The sequence below is a fragment of the Archocentrus centrarchus genome, chromosome 4 (genome assembly GCF_007364275.1).
Source record: "Archocentrus centrarchus isolate MPI-CPG fArcCen1 chromosome 4, fArcCen1, whole genome shotgun sequence".
Classification (NCBI taxonomy): Eukaryota; Metazoa; Chordata; class Actinopteri; order Cichliformes; family Cichlidae; genus Archocentrus; species Archocentrus centrarchus.
This window is the reverse complement of record NC_044349.1, coordinates 26,427,922-26,443,475: the sequence shown is the minus strand read 5'-3', so window position 1 is coordinate 26,443,475 and position 15,554 is coordinate 26,427,922. Positions and strand designations below refer to the sequence as shown.

Below are 15,554 nucleotides of genomic sequence, written 5' to 3'. Positions count from 1 at the left end.
ATGCCGATAAATCCATATGGGGTCAAAATAGCTGCCGTGCATCTCATGTAATATTTATTTTATTAGATCAGGGTGTGACCGCTGCATATTTCTAATACTGTACCATACTACATAAGTGAGCAGGAAGCAATTAGTGTGAAATTATTCCAAAACACACCCAAGCTAAAGGCTAAAGTTGGCTGGGACTTTCCCTGCCAAAGTCGTGGCTTGGTGTCAGAGCTTGTGAACCTTCATTTCTACTCATGCATGCGCCTGCAGTTCAATGCCATTTTTATCACTTCCGTCTCACTTCCTCAGTGATAGTCAAAATTTCATGAAGGTCTCTCCTTTACTGACACAATATATTTGTAAGAAATCTCCAGGGTGGGGATCTCTGATCATTTTTGCTAATGACAACCACTGCAGATTCACTCATCGGTTGTGCTTGTGTTTCTAAAGAATGTGGTGCCACATTGGAAAGTCCCCCACTGCACCGCATGGAGATGTGACAGAGGGACTGAGAGACTTTTGGCTGTATGGAAAATCTGATAAAGTACCCCATTGTGAGAGCTTGTTATGCTTTTGCTGCGCCTTCTTACAGGAGGTTCCCAAGTATCATCTAAACACCAGCTTGAACAGGTCCCCCAACAGATCATAATCCGTCCTTGCACCGTATATGTATTAATAACGTTTGGCTGAATCATATATGCAATCATTGTCGCATGTTAATAAATGCCAAAAAAAATTGAAACTCTTTTCTTCTTCTTCTAAGGCTCTAAGTAATTAAGGGCTGCTTTTGGTTATAACTTCAATAAATTAGATTTATCATTCCATGTAATATGGAATGATTTGCTAAATCTTGGATGTATTAAGTTCACAGACAAGTAGGGAGCGCTGATGTGCATCCTGGGTGTGCACAGAAGGCTTTGTGGTTGTCTGGCTTCACTGATAAACTCTAACATAAAGGAAGACCAGTTCCTGGAGTTTGTTGTCTCACACCGTGTTGGCCAACACGGAGACTCCGCAGTGTGGACGCGCGCTCTCTAAATGAAGCCGTTCAGGATCAGATACGAAGGCGGATAGAGCTACGAACACCTCTGAAGGTAATTCAACTTTGATATGATGTTGGGATGTGATAGTTCGGTTCATTTGTGGGGTTTGTTTCCCCCGTTAGCGTCTATTAACTGGCTTCTGTTATAGTTAAGTCAGGCATGGCATCATGCTGACACTATTACATGGCTAAAAAATGTAAATTTAGAATTTTATGACCTAGTTGGATGTATTTGTTTTGATTCCTGAATAAATAGCCCCCACCTGTACCACTGCTGCATCCAAAGCAAAAGAGCCATCAGGCATTTGTTCTACTTCTCTTTTTAAGGCGAAGCAGCTTCTGTGGCGATGGAAGAGACATATAGGTTGCTCTAAAGTTGCTGATGACTCGTGGCAACAATGTTACCGTTATGGTCCGTCTTCGTCGCCGTCGCCGTGCTGGCCGTGCAGCTTTGCACTGGTAAGCTTAGATAAATGTGTCTCATGTGTTTCTCTTCTTTATATTTTGGTGATCAAAGTTCAGCAGCTACACGATCAGCTTCTCTTTTTTTTAAGAAACCTTAAAGTTGGTCCTCTAGAGTCTGCTTTCACGTCGTTTGTGAGCATTGTAGTTTTGATAGCCATAGTTTATAGATGATAACTGATATTCTTAATAAACTTATTAAAACTTAATGTGGACAGTTTGTTTTTTTCTTGTGCAAACGTGAAGCTTTACATTTGCATATTTGTTTAAAATTATACTTTTCACAGACTCGGTTAATGTTTGGCTGTTTCTGCAGTTTTCTATGAGCCAAATTTGGCTTTGACTAACGGCATTGATCAGGCTGGCTCAACTCAACCACAGGCCCACCAGACTAACGCCAAATGTTTCTGCTCTCTGGGACATAATTTAATGGATATAATATCATCATGTTATTGCAGTCTGTAAGTTGTTCCTTCTGCTTTCAGGTGAGAAATCCTGTGTCATCAGGTCCACCGCAGAATCTGTAGTGCAGCGAGGCTCCAGTTTTGAGGTGTCCTGCACCTTTAACCTGAAGTGTATAGGCTACATGTACAGCGGCCAAGGTCCCATAAAGCAGAGGCATGAAGTACTGAACTCCACAACCATATATTTTAAGGTGGTGAACATAACAGAGAACAGGACATACAGCTGTCAGTGTGAGGGTCATAAAGAACTGGACCCCTGTGGACTTGACATCTCAGTTGGATGTGAGTACTCAGTGAACATGAAAGCACCCTTTGCTGAGACTTTTAGCTCAATTTCATGTGTATTTCTAACTAGAAGAAGGCATTTCTAGCTCATAATAACCCAAGAGATTTAATGTTAATGTCACCACTAAAGTGGCCTTCCATTTGCAAGTCAAACTCCTGAATAGACTGAAAAGTCTATGCTCTGCAGTGCAGGACTTGTATTTCAGGGTATGAGTAGCTCTTCAAGCTAGAAAAACTGTCAAAATAAGAACATTTGCTTCTGCTTTTTTTTTTTTGTTTGTTTTTTTGCTTAATGTACACTCTGGTCACACAAGGGAGTGAACGCAGCAAAGTGTTAGAATTAACTATGACATGTTTATTTAGTACACAGAGAAATGTCTAACTTAAGCATGGAAAAATAACAAGCTATTTTTTGTTGTTTTTGTTTCTGACACATGCAGCATGACAGAAAAAGACTATGCATTTCACACATTACTACTTGTAGTGTTATTTATGCTATGGTTCTCTGCTGAGTATTTATCTCTGTCTTTTTTGGTCTCCAGACCTACCCGATCGCCCTAAAAACATTTCATGCATCTACAAAATCATAAAGAAGGAAAGTGGAGTTGTGGTCTGCACTTGGAACAGAGGACGGGACACGAATCTTAGGAATAGTTCAGCGCTGTGGTGAGTCGCCACCATGTTGCATTTAACAAATATTCTACTCATCAATAATGTTATAGAACACATCAGTAACAATGTATTCTGTCAACTGAAACTTTCAGGGTGAAAACGGTCTCTGGAAACCACACAGATGGACCAGTGCCATACAAGCTCTCTAATAAGGGAACTGAGTTACTGTCAGTGAATTTCACTGTTTCCAGATCTGTCCAGCTCATCTCAGTGTGGGTTCAAACTGAAAATCCACTGGGCTCTGCACAATCCTCCATCATCAATTACACACTCAGCGACATCGGTAAGGTTCACATAAGTTACCAATGACTACAGACCAAAAACTCCAGAGGTGAAACTTCTGCAAAAAAAAAAATTGAGCAAAAGTCGATTTTCGGATTGATTGCGAGAGCGTAATGGTGCTGTGGGTAGGATTTCACACCAGCTTTGCAGTGGAAACTGTTTTATACTTGAATCTTGAAGTTTATGGTTACTGATGATCACCCATCCTCATTCTCCTTTCCAAAACTTGCCAGTAATAATACAGAGGAGTCCTGTCTTTTGAATTGCTGCATTCATGGCAAATATCAGGAACCTTTTTTGTTTGATCTCTCACGAGTGCTGCACAAAACGTTTGGTTTTTGTCATTTATTTTTCCACTCTGTGTTGTTCCGAATAGCAATGCCATCAACTCCTGTCCTCAGCGAGCTAAACTGCTCTTCCCGGATGTGCGTCATCAAAGTGGAGCAGTCTGTAAAGACCCATTACCTGGAGATCCAGTACAGAGCAGAACAACAGACATGGACAACTTATGAAGACTCAGTAAGACATTTTAACTCTTCAGATTCTGATCATTTAGGGACTTTCAGTGAGAAAAGTAGAAGTCAGAGATCACATGATGTCACTTAAACCTTTGAAGATATACAGTTAGACCTCATAAGTTTGTTACTGATTCAGAGCGAGAGGCACATATGAGTAGCAGGTCTGGTATGAGCGTACATGAACTCACAATGATGCTCAAGTCTCAAAAACAAGCAGAAATTTGTCCTTTCACGCTCTGTCAGGTCACTTCCACACCCAAAAATCTTATAACAACACAACAACTGTGACTGGGGATCTGAATGTGATTATCTGAGGTTACACAACTGAAAAATATGTGTTATTAATTTATAGGTTGCGCAAAGGAATTCCTCCCTCTGGTCCATCTCCTCTCTGGAGCCCTACAGGTTGTACTATTTGAGAGCCAGATCTAAATTCAGCACTGGCCTGTGGAGTCAATGGAGCACAAACAATTTGACTTGGACTAAAGAGGAAGGCAAGTACTCACGTGTTAATCTGCAGCTCCGGAAAGGCTGTTTGAAGATCTATCTTTGTGTCTTATAAAGCACTTCCTGAATGAAAACACTGCTCATTCTGTTTACAGGCAGATAATGAATTACAAGTATAATGTGTCTGTGGCACTTTATCTATGCAAAGCTATCAGATAATGCAATAATGCTTCCTCTCGGTTTCTGAGGCATTATCTGCTCACCGCTTACGTGGCCACTGAAACAGGATTTACTGTGCTGAGGACAAAAGGATCTACTTCCAGTACGATGTGTGCAGGGTTTCTTACATTAATAAACAGCTTCATTAAACTTTTATTGACTTTAATTATGCACAAGTTAAATACTGAGCCACGGTGAAGAAAGGTGAGGCTGTGAGGAAGACAGTGATGCTTTATAGGAAATGTTGCTGCATCTTTTTAATACTGATGGTGTGAAGATATGCAGCCTCTGTACGTATGTAAAACTATGAATGTACAGCAGTGACAGATCATTGTTTTCCACGAAACACAGAGTGTGACAGAGGTCAGAGTTAAAAAGGTGTAAAAACATTTGTGGGAAGAGTGTCTTACGTCACATTTTCTAGCATGGATGCATCAAACGTGCTAACTGCAGATGGTCTTCCTCATTTCCCTGGATAGGAACATGATGTGTGAGCCTCTGAAGGAGGCTATTTTAAAGTCCACAGTTTAAATTAAAGGTGACTGTTTATGAACTGACCACAGATGATTAATATCATGACTTCCTGGACAGAATGAAAATCAGTTTAGAGATATTTGAAATGCGACCCAAGGCAAAATGTTTGTTGCCTTTTCAGTGAAAGCGGATCCTTTCATAGACATTTTAATTCTGTACTAATCGGTGCTGTAATGTGTTTTATTCTGTGGTTGGTCACAAAGTGTTTTAGGGGAACATAAACACTCATTCAGAGGGTTGCAGTTGACCACTTGACTCTGAAGTCTCATTTTTCCAGCAGCACTTGAACTCATCAACAAGGAAGCGTTTTCACAGGTTAAAATCGTAATTTCATTTTCATTCTTTAGAGAATTTATTGAAACGGAAAGAAACTGATAACCATCAGTGCAATTTTGTAACAAGGTGGGCAACAGCTTACGTGCATCTTCTGGGATGAAACTCATAGAACACCCTGTTTAACCTCATTTACATTTTTAACACATCTTCCCACATTTGTATACAGATTACAAGGTGACACAACCTTTTCTTCCACACTAGGTTATAGCATCTCGTATATGGTCTCACACACACACACACACACACACACACACACACACACACACACACACACACACACACACACACACTACTGAGAGTGTTACTGTGGAAGAAACTATCCTCCCCTCTTTAAGAGAATAATAAATTAGTTAAGATGAAAGGAAAATTTAACATAGTGGATATTTGTTGCTTTTCAAATCATTTCAAAGCACTTCATCACTGATAAGGAATAACTTAAAATAAACCACAGCGCCTCTGCGGATGCACTCACTTATTGAAAAACCCCACCCAGTTCTTTATCCAGTACAGTTATTTCTTTGCTTTATTTTAGCTCCTGCCAAAGAGCTGGATGTGTGGTTTGCGGTGGATTCTAAAACCATGAGAATTTACTGGAAGGTAAGTTTTTGTGACTTATGAAAAATTAATCAAGTTTTCAATGTCCCTCATCCCTAACATGTTTGCTGTAGACTTAAGGAACTTGAAACTGTATAGCACTTATTATACAGTGCATAGCACTGCTGTGTGCTTTCATGAGTCTGAGGGTTTGAGGTCTCCATGTGTTCTCCTCTCCCCGTTCTAACTATGAGTCTGTGTGGGCATGCGGCACTGTAGCCATAGTAACACCTTCTGATCTTTGCGCTTTACTATTATGTTCTGCAGACTAAATGTCAGCAACTGACCACCTCTGAGGTGTGACATTCTCATGTACACATCCCTACCACACGCACACGCACACACCTTTTAATGTTGCACAGAGATAAGTGAAACCTGTCAGCAGACACCACAGTTTCAGTTTACAAGAAAGAGAGGAGCTGAACAGAAATGATGTGTCTTACATACTCATTTTGCAGTGATGTTGATTTTGAGCTGCATCTAAATCCCTGGCTTGTGTAATCATTTCCTTTGCGTCTTGTCTGCATCGTTCAGTCAGCAAAAAAGAAAACTGATGTCATATTTAACAGTATTTCTTTGATTTCAGGCGGGGAACATGTCCATCTCTAGAGGGAAGATCATAGGATACGAAGTCAGCATTTCTAGCCCGAACAATATTACCATCACTAATGTCAGTGCTGATGCCAGGAGTTATTCAGTTCAATGTTGTCCCAGCTGTGAAGTGACAGTGAGGGCTCGTAACTCCAAAGGGCTTTCACCTCCTGCCAAAGTAACAACCCATCTTACTGAAGGTAAAAAAATATATATATATGTTTGTATGACTGAAAATTTGTTTGTTTCCATCATCTTAATAGAAGCTTTGCCATCACCAAGTTCTGCAACTAGAGCTCCTGTGCTGAAACACTAATGCATCTTTGTTTTTAGAAATGTGATTCACCACAAACCTATTTGGCAATAGGCTTCATAAGGACAGTATACACAGACTAAATGAAATCTGCTTGCAGTTTAAGTGAATGGCACTGATCATCTCATTATAGTGCATTGTCCTGCTCCTGGATCCTGATAAACATTGTGAGGTGTCCTGCAGTGTCCTCACCTGGCAGGACACTGCACCTCACCACTGAAAAAAAAAAACCTGCTCAGGAACAGATAAAAAAAAATGTGATAAAGAGCCCATGATGTTGCCCCAGCATCCAAATTCCCCAGATCCCAATCCAATTTAGCACCCATGCAATATGCTTAAACAAGCCCGAGCCGAGGAGTAAGCCTAGGGTGACCAGGCTACTGAGCTTTTTTTTTTTTCTTTGTCTCTTGTCTCACATATTAAAACAATGTCCCACATTTTTTAGTTTTTAGAAGTCAGCATGGACGCTTTTCTGAAGTATAGATTTAACTCAGTGGCTGTGAAGAAAGTAAAGAAAGCACCGAAGCTGCCATCATGCAGGCTAACCCGTTACAGTCTGCTAACACAAAAAAAGAGTCATGAGGTATTTCAATTTCAGCAGCATTTAGTGGACGGGGCCCACAAAGAAAATTAAATCCAGCCACACCAAAGCCCACTTATGACTTCGGGGAAGTGCGTGGAAGGTGATTCTCATGGTGTAAGTTCCTTTTTTCCAGAGTTATTTTTCAGTTTCACATGGGGAAAATATGACACAGCGCGTGTGAATCTCGCCCTGTAGATTTCAGACTCCCTCTCAGCATTAGAGGCAGTCTGACCCACACAAACATATTCTTTGTCCCTCAGTTAGTTTGTTGGGATCTGGTCACCCCCAAGTAGGCCTCAGGACCAAAAGGAGCTGCATCTCTGGGTGAAAAACAAAACATTACACCCTAAGAGGTCCTGCATGCGTCCCTCAGTGGATCAGAGCTGTGTTGGTGGCATTGCTCAATATTAGGGCAGGTGGTTTCAATGTTGTGGATTATCGGTGTAAATCAAACCGATAAAGGCCCTGACGCAGGGGCTCTCCACAAAACAGGGGCAGAAATTTATGTAATAATTCAGGGCACAGTTCATGTACACCATGGATTTGTCATAAAAAAAAAAAAATTTAAACATTTCTAACTGCATCATCAAAAACTTTTCCCGGTTGGTAATTCAGCCCTGTTTTAGTGCCAGGAGAGCTACAGAAGGCCACCGTCTGGTTGCTTTTCTTTTCGTTTTGCACCTCCTTGTTAAAAGGTTATATCATGGTTGAAATTACTGTCTCTGTAAAGTACATGAGTGCATGATTGTCTGTTCTCCTCTTCAGCTAAGCCCCTTCACAAGGTGCAAGTAAGAAATGACGGCTACAATATCACCATCTCCTGGACAAAACCTGGAACTGCACCGTCACCAACAGCATATCTGCTGGAGTGGTACCCAGAAGGCAACAAGTTGGAGGGGCTCAGATGGGTCAGGCTGGGCAAGAACGAAAACCACACTGTTATTTCAGGTAGGAAGTGAAAGATGAAACAGGCAGTAATGATGGCAGTAAATGTCACTTTTCTAAAACTACATTTTGTACATTTCTGCTTCTTTTCTCTCAAAGTGTTGCTCTGTCCTCCTCTCTGCAGGTATCAAGCCCTTTGAGTGCTATGAGGGAGCATTGTATGCTTTCTATAATGAAAGCTCTTTTAGTAAGACCAAATTTAAAGGTGTTGCCATTTTGGAGTCAGGTAAGGTGTAAAAACACTTACACGGGTTAATTTTTGTATTAATCTATAATCTGTTAGGCCATTCATTGTAATTACAGTGAGCCTCAAATGACAAAACTATTGAAATCTTCCTTTAATATCCATCATATTCATCAGCAGTGTTTTGCAATGTGTTTGTGGTTTGCAGCTCCAGAAGCCGGTCCATTTGTCCAAGAGAACATTGAGGAAAAAAACAATGTAAAAATTACCTGGACGGAGCTTCCCAGGAGTCAGCGCGGGGGTTGCATCACCAACTATACCATCTACTTGGAGACCAAGGGACAGCAGAAATGTTGTAAGGACAACTTAAATTGTGGGTGTTTGAGACTGTACCAAAAAGATTATTCTGTTATTTTGCTAACATTGTCAGAAAGGCAAAGAACGATAAATCAAAGAAGGTTTTTATTTTCATTTTGCCACCGTGTTGTACTGAGGATGTGGGATTGGTGTAAAACCCTGTGGTCATCAGTACAGACCTCTGAGCCCGATTTACTCACTTGGAGACTAAATTATCGTTTTTGTCAACAGCTCGTTATTTCAGAATAGTTCAGGGCACTGAAGTGTGTGTCATAGTGAAACAGTGTAACCAAATGAAACATGCGAGCAGAGAGGATTTAAAAAAACAAAACATTAAAATCATACAGCCATTAGTTTGAGTCAGAGCCTCGAGTTCAGCATTTCTTCTGTTGCCAGCATGTCATTTTGAAACTGGACATGATGATTGAGGGGTGGTCATCACAACAAAACCATAGATAGCGTGCACATCTGTAGTAGTGACTTATGATTCATAAGGCAGCCACACCTTAAAGCACAATATATACAGGTGCTGGTCATAAAATTAGAATATCATGAAAAAGTTGATATATTTCAGTAATTCCATTCAAAAAGTGAAACTTGTATATTATATTCATTCATTACACACAGACTGATATATTTCAATTTTGATATGACCAGCACCTGTATATGGGTCTGGGGTGCAAGGGCAGCAGTGTTAGCACAAATACCCACACCCCCCTCTCCTCGTCCACCTCCTCCAGCTCTTTGCCCAGCTGTGCCCAAGCCAGCTGAAAGATATAATCTCTCCAGTGTCTCATGGGTCTGCCCCAAGGCCTCTTCCCAGCTGGAAGGTCCCCAGGAGGTACCCTAGCCAGCTTCCCACCCCAACCGGCTCCTTTCAGTTTGGAGGAGTAGCAGCTCTACTCTGAGTCCCTCTCGAATGACCGAGCTCCTCAGCCTCAAAGGATGAGCCCAGACACCCTTCCGAGGAATGCTTATTTCTGCAAATTTCTTTCAGTCGCTACACACAACTGGTGACCACATGAACACAGATCAAATCAACAGCCTCACTCTCACACTCGGTTCTCTTTTCACTGCAACAGATTGGTGCAGCGTCCTCACCAATCCATCTATCATCTATCTCCCAATCCATTCTCCCCTTACTCATGAACACCACCCCGAGACAGTACCCCTGAACTTCTCCACTTGGTGCAGCAACTAATTCAAGCATGTTCAGTGTCGAAGCAGCTTGCTTTATCATCTATTTGACTCTAATCAGTATCATATTTTATAAAAAGAATATCGTGTTGTATTCAGTTAGACTTCATTAACACACTGGGAAAGTATTTTATTGATATTATAAATAAAATGATGAGTAGGGACAAGTTCTTTTAGACTTCTACAAAGTCTGACTTTATTTTGAAACCTGAGCATGCTCCCGTGGTCATTAGAAGGATTGAATGTTAGCTTCACTTTTCAGACCTGAAACTACTTCCATCCTTTATATACAGTTAGTGGCTAAAACATAAATTATTTATTGTTTAATAACAATAGGTACCATATTTGACTGAAAATGTGTACACTGACAGGATGTTTGCATGAGCTTTGTAGCATTAAAACTGACCCCTCTGCTGTGCGTGTTTACACAGTTTCAGACTCTGTGCCAGCATCAGAGAGGATGTATATGTTCAAAGGCCTGCCTCCAGCAGAGTACAGTCTGTGGATGAGTGCTTCAACAGGCAGAGGAGAAGGCCCTGCAGGTCAGAAGACCAACTTCTTCATTGAACGTAAGCAACTTTTTTCTTTTTTTTTTTTAAAAAGAACCTTTCTGGGGAATACATTTATTTTCTTGCACAGAATTAGGTGATGAGCTAAGCTAAGCTACCTGGTTGTTGATTGTTGCCATCAATTTAACAGGTGTGTTTTAGAAATTCATGTCAATCGTCTCATCTGTAGTTCTGAGTGTTAATATCTATTTGGATAACAGCTTTTCTGCTCATTAAATTTGCTTTATACCCACAACTGGATGTAAAGCTTAAATTCAAGTTGACTGTATTACAATTACATTGTTTAAAAACATGCTATAGCTTAAAAATTAGATGTTGTGGTTTGGCTTTCAATCCAAGTAATTTTCAATAAAATAGTCCCGGATGAAAATATTGATGTATCAGTTTTTTGCTGTTGTTTTTTGTTTTGTTTTTTAAATCACCTACACATACATAAAAAGAGTCTTCACAGGATTCTGCGCAGTCCTGTGAAAAACTAAGTACACCCAGTGATTTAGTAGCTTGTAGAACTCTAGCAGCAGTAACATGTTTTCTGTATGAAGTTATCATTCTGGAGTAACTCTGTAAAACAGTTGCTTCAGTTCACTGAGGTTTGCAGGTATTTATTTATGCACAGCTCTCTTACGGTTCCTTCACCGCAGTTGGGTTGATGATTTTTCAACCATTCTGTTGTTGATATGTTATCTTGTTGCATGACCCAGTGTCAGCAAAGTTTTAGCTGTCAGATGGCCTCACATTTGGCTCTAGACCACAAGCTGCCAGGTCTGCTCTGCATTATGGCCAAACGTCTTCACTTTGGTCTTGTCTGTCCAAAGGACATTGTTCCAGAAGTTTTGTGGTTTGTTCAGATGCAGTTTTGCAAGCCTAAGCTGTCATCTTCTTCTCAGAGAGAAGAGGCTTTCTTACTATATTCTCCTGAACCTTAACATTTAACAAGCTAACTGGGGCCTGAGGTGTAGCTCTAGGACTTTTTTGCATTTTTTCTGATCATTGCATAGTCTGACCTTGGACTAAATTTGCTGGGACATTGACTCCTGGGCGGTTTGTGGCATTGTGGTAACACACCAGAATGCAGAAGTTCAGTGACCTCGAGAGAGCATAAAAAAATGACCAGAAACTATAAACTGAAGTAACATTGTAGAGAAGAGTGGGCCAAAATTCTTTCACAAGGGTGTAAGAGACTGCAAAGAAAATGATTACTTGAAATTATCGGTGCTTAGGTTTAATCAAAAAGTTAATAAATCATAAGGTGCACTTGGTTTTTCACTACTCTATGTGTTGGTCAACTTTTTTTTTTTTTTTGGTGAAATGATTACAGCTGTTGCTAATATAAATGTTACTGCTGTAAAAGAGGAGATAAATGTGTGATCTTATTTCTTTTTTTTTTTTTTTTGGTGCCACTGTTGCAGAGGACACCCAAGTATTCCACCTGCTAGCGTGTGTGGTCGCCTCCCTGATTGTGCTGTTTCTTCTGTGTTTGTGCCAGAACTCAACAGTAAAGCAACGGTATGTGTGCAACATAAAGCAAACAGCACAGTTACACCTTATTATTTTATTCACACAGTGCTGCTATAAAACATTTCCAAGCAGTACTTTTCAGCAGTTTTTCACATTCTCCTTCAGTTTCTGGGAGCTTTTCCAATGCTTCATGCTAGATGTTGTGCCAGATCCTGCAAACAGCAAATGGGCCAAAGAGTGTACCCAAGAGAAGGTAAGCATATGAAAGTTAAGAACAATTCAAGCTGCATTGCAGCTCTCATTGATCCTCATCTGAGCATGTGTCTCTATTCCAGGGCAAGGTGAACGTGGAGCTTGACTCAAGCTACTCCAACGTATCCAGGGAGGAAGAAAAGGTCATCCTGGTGGATGTGGAGGAGCTGCCCAAGCACAACAGCGACACCCCCACATCTAGAAAGATATTCTCACGTGTGACTCCTCCAACCAGCCTGAGCTCTGAGACTGAGCCAGTCATCCCAACCACCTACATAAAGAGTTTCTCCCACGACTCAGACAGCTCCGATCACACACACACCTCTCTGGACACAACTGTTGACTACATCTCATCGCACGGGCCAGGAAACTTCGATGAGGAAGATGACGAGGAGAAAGTGGAAGAGTTTACAGACATGCCTTTCATCGCCAGTCACAACATCTTCATAGAGCCGCTGGTGTTTGGAGGAAAGCTGACTCTGGATGCAGTGAAAATCGACTGCAGTGACTTCTTTCAGAACATTTAGTATCAGCAAAGTGAAAGCAGTTTTTAGAGGAAGAACACTGCTAAACCAAGAGGCCAGAAACAATGACTGGAATCCCTTTTTTTTTTTTTCCTCAAGCAACTAGCCATGAACTACCTCTACACTCACTGAAATCAGAACTGCGCTATAAACTGGACTTTTGCTTAAGTCTGAGCTTCAGTTATGCCGTAATAATTCTAAATAATAATAATTTTTGTACTTTTTCATGTCATGCATTACAGTTTTTTTTCTCTTCAAAATGGCAATGGACACACTAATAGCTTGACTACAATTAACACAGTGCAGGCTTGCAAGAGATGTTTTAATTTTTGATCTGACTGAAAACATTTCCAAAGGGATAATCCGACTTGTCATAGGAGAAGCAGAGGTATTAAACACAAAAATATAATTCATTCACATAGTTTGTTGTTTGCACCTGGACTTTTCCTACTGTGACATATTCCAGATGCATAGTCAGTTATAGCCTTGACAATCCTATGTATTTATATCTATCCTACCTCAGTCTTAGCTCATCTACAGAACAGATCTTCAGTGTTCTCTGGTGTCAGAGTAAAATGGCAGGGGAGCTCTAGCTGGGTAATAAGGGATCTTAGAGAATGGCCAGAGTGCTTGGAGAGGACAGAAAAGTGATGGTAACTTTGCACTGAGCAGAAAATCATCTTAGACATGTCAAATATCTCCATCAGGATTGACTTCTGTTAGATTAATGCCGGATTTCCATTAGTATCTACTCAGTGGGGGTCAGCACGACTCACCGCAATCTTGTTTTGTTTCCATTGCAACTGAGCATCACCTCGATGTGGGTGGAGTCAATATAGCAGCGCTGCAGTAGTCTCTTGATGTAATTTGTATGTGGCTCAAAACACAACACAACAATGGATGACATAGGAGCAAGCTAACATAGCTAATGTCAGTTTAATATCATCATCATGCGTAAGTCCCCCGTACAATGTTTTAATGGATGAAGGTTATCATTGTTAAGTATTACCCTATACCACTGAACATGTCATAATCGACTCAATGTACTTCAAAAGTGCTGCCATTTGCGTACTTCTGGCAACAGTTACCATAATAACCCTATGTTGGTTGTGAAGTGCAGTTTCTCACCTTTCAGAAACCATTTGAATTTTTTGGTTAGGACAGATGGTTGCATAGCTATTAGGGGCAGTATAGGGTTATAATATGTATGCTGTGTGTGGGTTTCAGATGGCTCTCTTGTTGCAAAACTACCACTGCAAACTGTGGGTCTGGGCATTCAACCGGTGTTTTGCGTGCCTCCATTTTCTTGCTGTCAGGTTTTTAAAATGGTACAGTTGATTCTGGTGAAGGAGTCGCTCTCATGGCTCAACTAGTGATGTCACTCCCTGGCCAATCAGTGGCATGCTGTTCTTCCGCGTCACATTTTCAGATCACTTGGAACCCTGGCTGACTGAGTACTAAAAAAAGTACCTGGTACCAGGTACTAATGGAAACACCTTCAAACCATGCTGAGTAAATACTAATGGAAACGTGACTTAAGAGATCCAAAACTGCAGACAGGCTCACTAACACTTTACAGCTGAAGGCTGGTAAACATAGTCCACTCTGATGAACATTCACATCTGCTGAGGCTACAGATGTAGTCAAATGTCCGCACTGATGACAGCTGTGTAATGAGTTTTTTCTTTCCCTGAAGGAAATCTATGCAAATTTCATGCCAGACTGATGCTTCAACATGAAAAGCCACAAATATGAACTTTGTAACAGGGAGAAAGGAACTCAAGGCAGAGATTAAGTCTGAACGGAGTGAGTTCTTGTGCCAAGAGATGTGGCCGCATGGCAAAAAAAAAAAAAAAAAAAAAAAAAAAAATTAAATCTGATGAATGTACAGTGCTATTCTTTTATGTTTTTATCCAAGAAAATCTTTGAGTGACCTCTTTGATGATTTTGCACCCTATGACTTTATATGGGAATCAGCGAAGCTCATTTAAAAGCAGTCTGCCAATAAATGGTTTCATCATATGTACTTAGAAGCATGAACATTTATTCTAATGTTGTATCTTTCTCTTGGCTCTTGACTCCTTATTTTTTATGAAACCACGATCAACTTATAACGGAACAGATGGTGGAAGCAGCATTATGGCACCAACATGTATGGCTGCCAATAGAACCAGGTCACTAGTGTTTATTGATCATCTGAGTGTTGATAGAAGCAGCAGGATGAATTCTGAAGTTTATGGCGTTACACACTCTGCTCAGATTCAGCCAAATGAAGAAAAACCTACAAACAAGCAGCATGAAGGCAGGTCCAGTAAAGATCTAGCAGAGCATCTCAAGGGAGGGGGAAAAAAAAGCATTTGGTGATATCGATGGTTTCTAGACTTCAGGCAGTCACTGACTGTATAGGATTTTTTTTTTTTAATCAAAAAATTGAAAACAATCCCTATATTTCAAACTATGTTAGTCTATTTAATTTTGCTGATCTACATGTTTGGTTTAAGACCTTAGGCTCCATTCCAGTGACTGAGGATATCCCTAATATAGTCAGACCTGTGAGCACAGGTAGCCAACCTGCTGTTCAAATTTTTTGTTTGCAATGGACAACTTTCAGAACAAAACTGTCTTAAAGGAGGGAAGGGAGCAAAAATGGTTTGTTTCAGACAAACTGAGGGGCTGCACCGAGGCACAGCATAAGACAACCAAAGATTATACTGAAATAAATAATGCAAAGCTACCCT

At 40.6% G+C, this 15,554-nt stretch overlaps 1 protein-coding gene across 1 annotated transcript; it reads left to right on the top strand.

Moving 5' to 3' along the window:
- The first annotated feature begins 953 nt into the window (after positions 1-953).
- On the top strand, positions 954-14,126 carry il12rb2 (interleukin 12 receptor, beta 2a). The gene is made up of 17 exons (XM_030727726.1): positions 954-1,082; positions 1,358-1,489; positions 1,978-2,238; positions 2,784-2,907; positions 3,006-3,196; positions 3,572-3,714; positions 4,066-4,207; positions 5,782-5,846; positions 6,430-6,634; positions 8,096-8,278; positions 8,400-8,501; positions 8,668-8,814; positions 10,445-10,582; positions 11,992-12,088; positions 12,206-12,293; positions 12,376-12,839; positions 13,203-14,126. Exons 2-16 carry the CDS (start codon positions 1,429-1,431, stop codon positions 12,817-12,819), a joined length of 2,391 nt encoding a protein of 796 aa, XP_030583586.1. The 5' UTR covers positions 954-1,082; positions 1,358-1,428; the 3' UTR covers positions 12,820-12,839; positions 13,203-14,126.
- Positions 14,127-15,554: the final 1,428 nt, after the last annotated feature.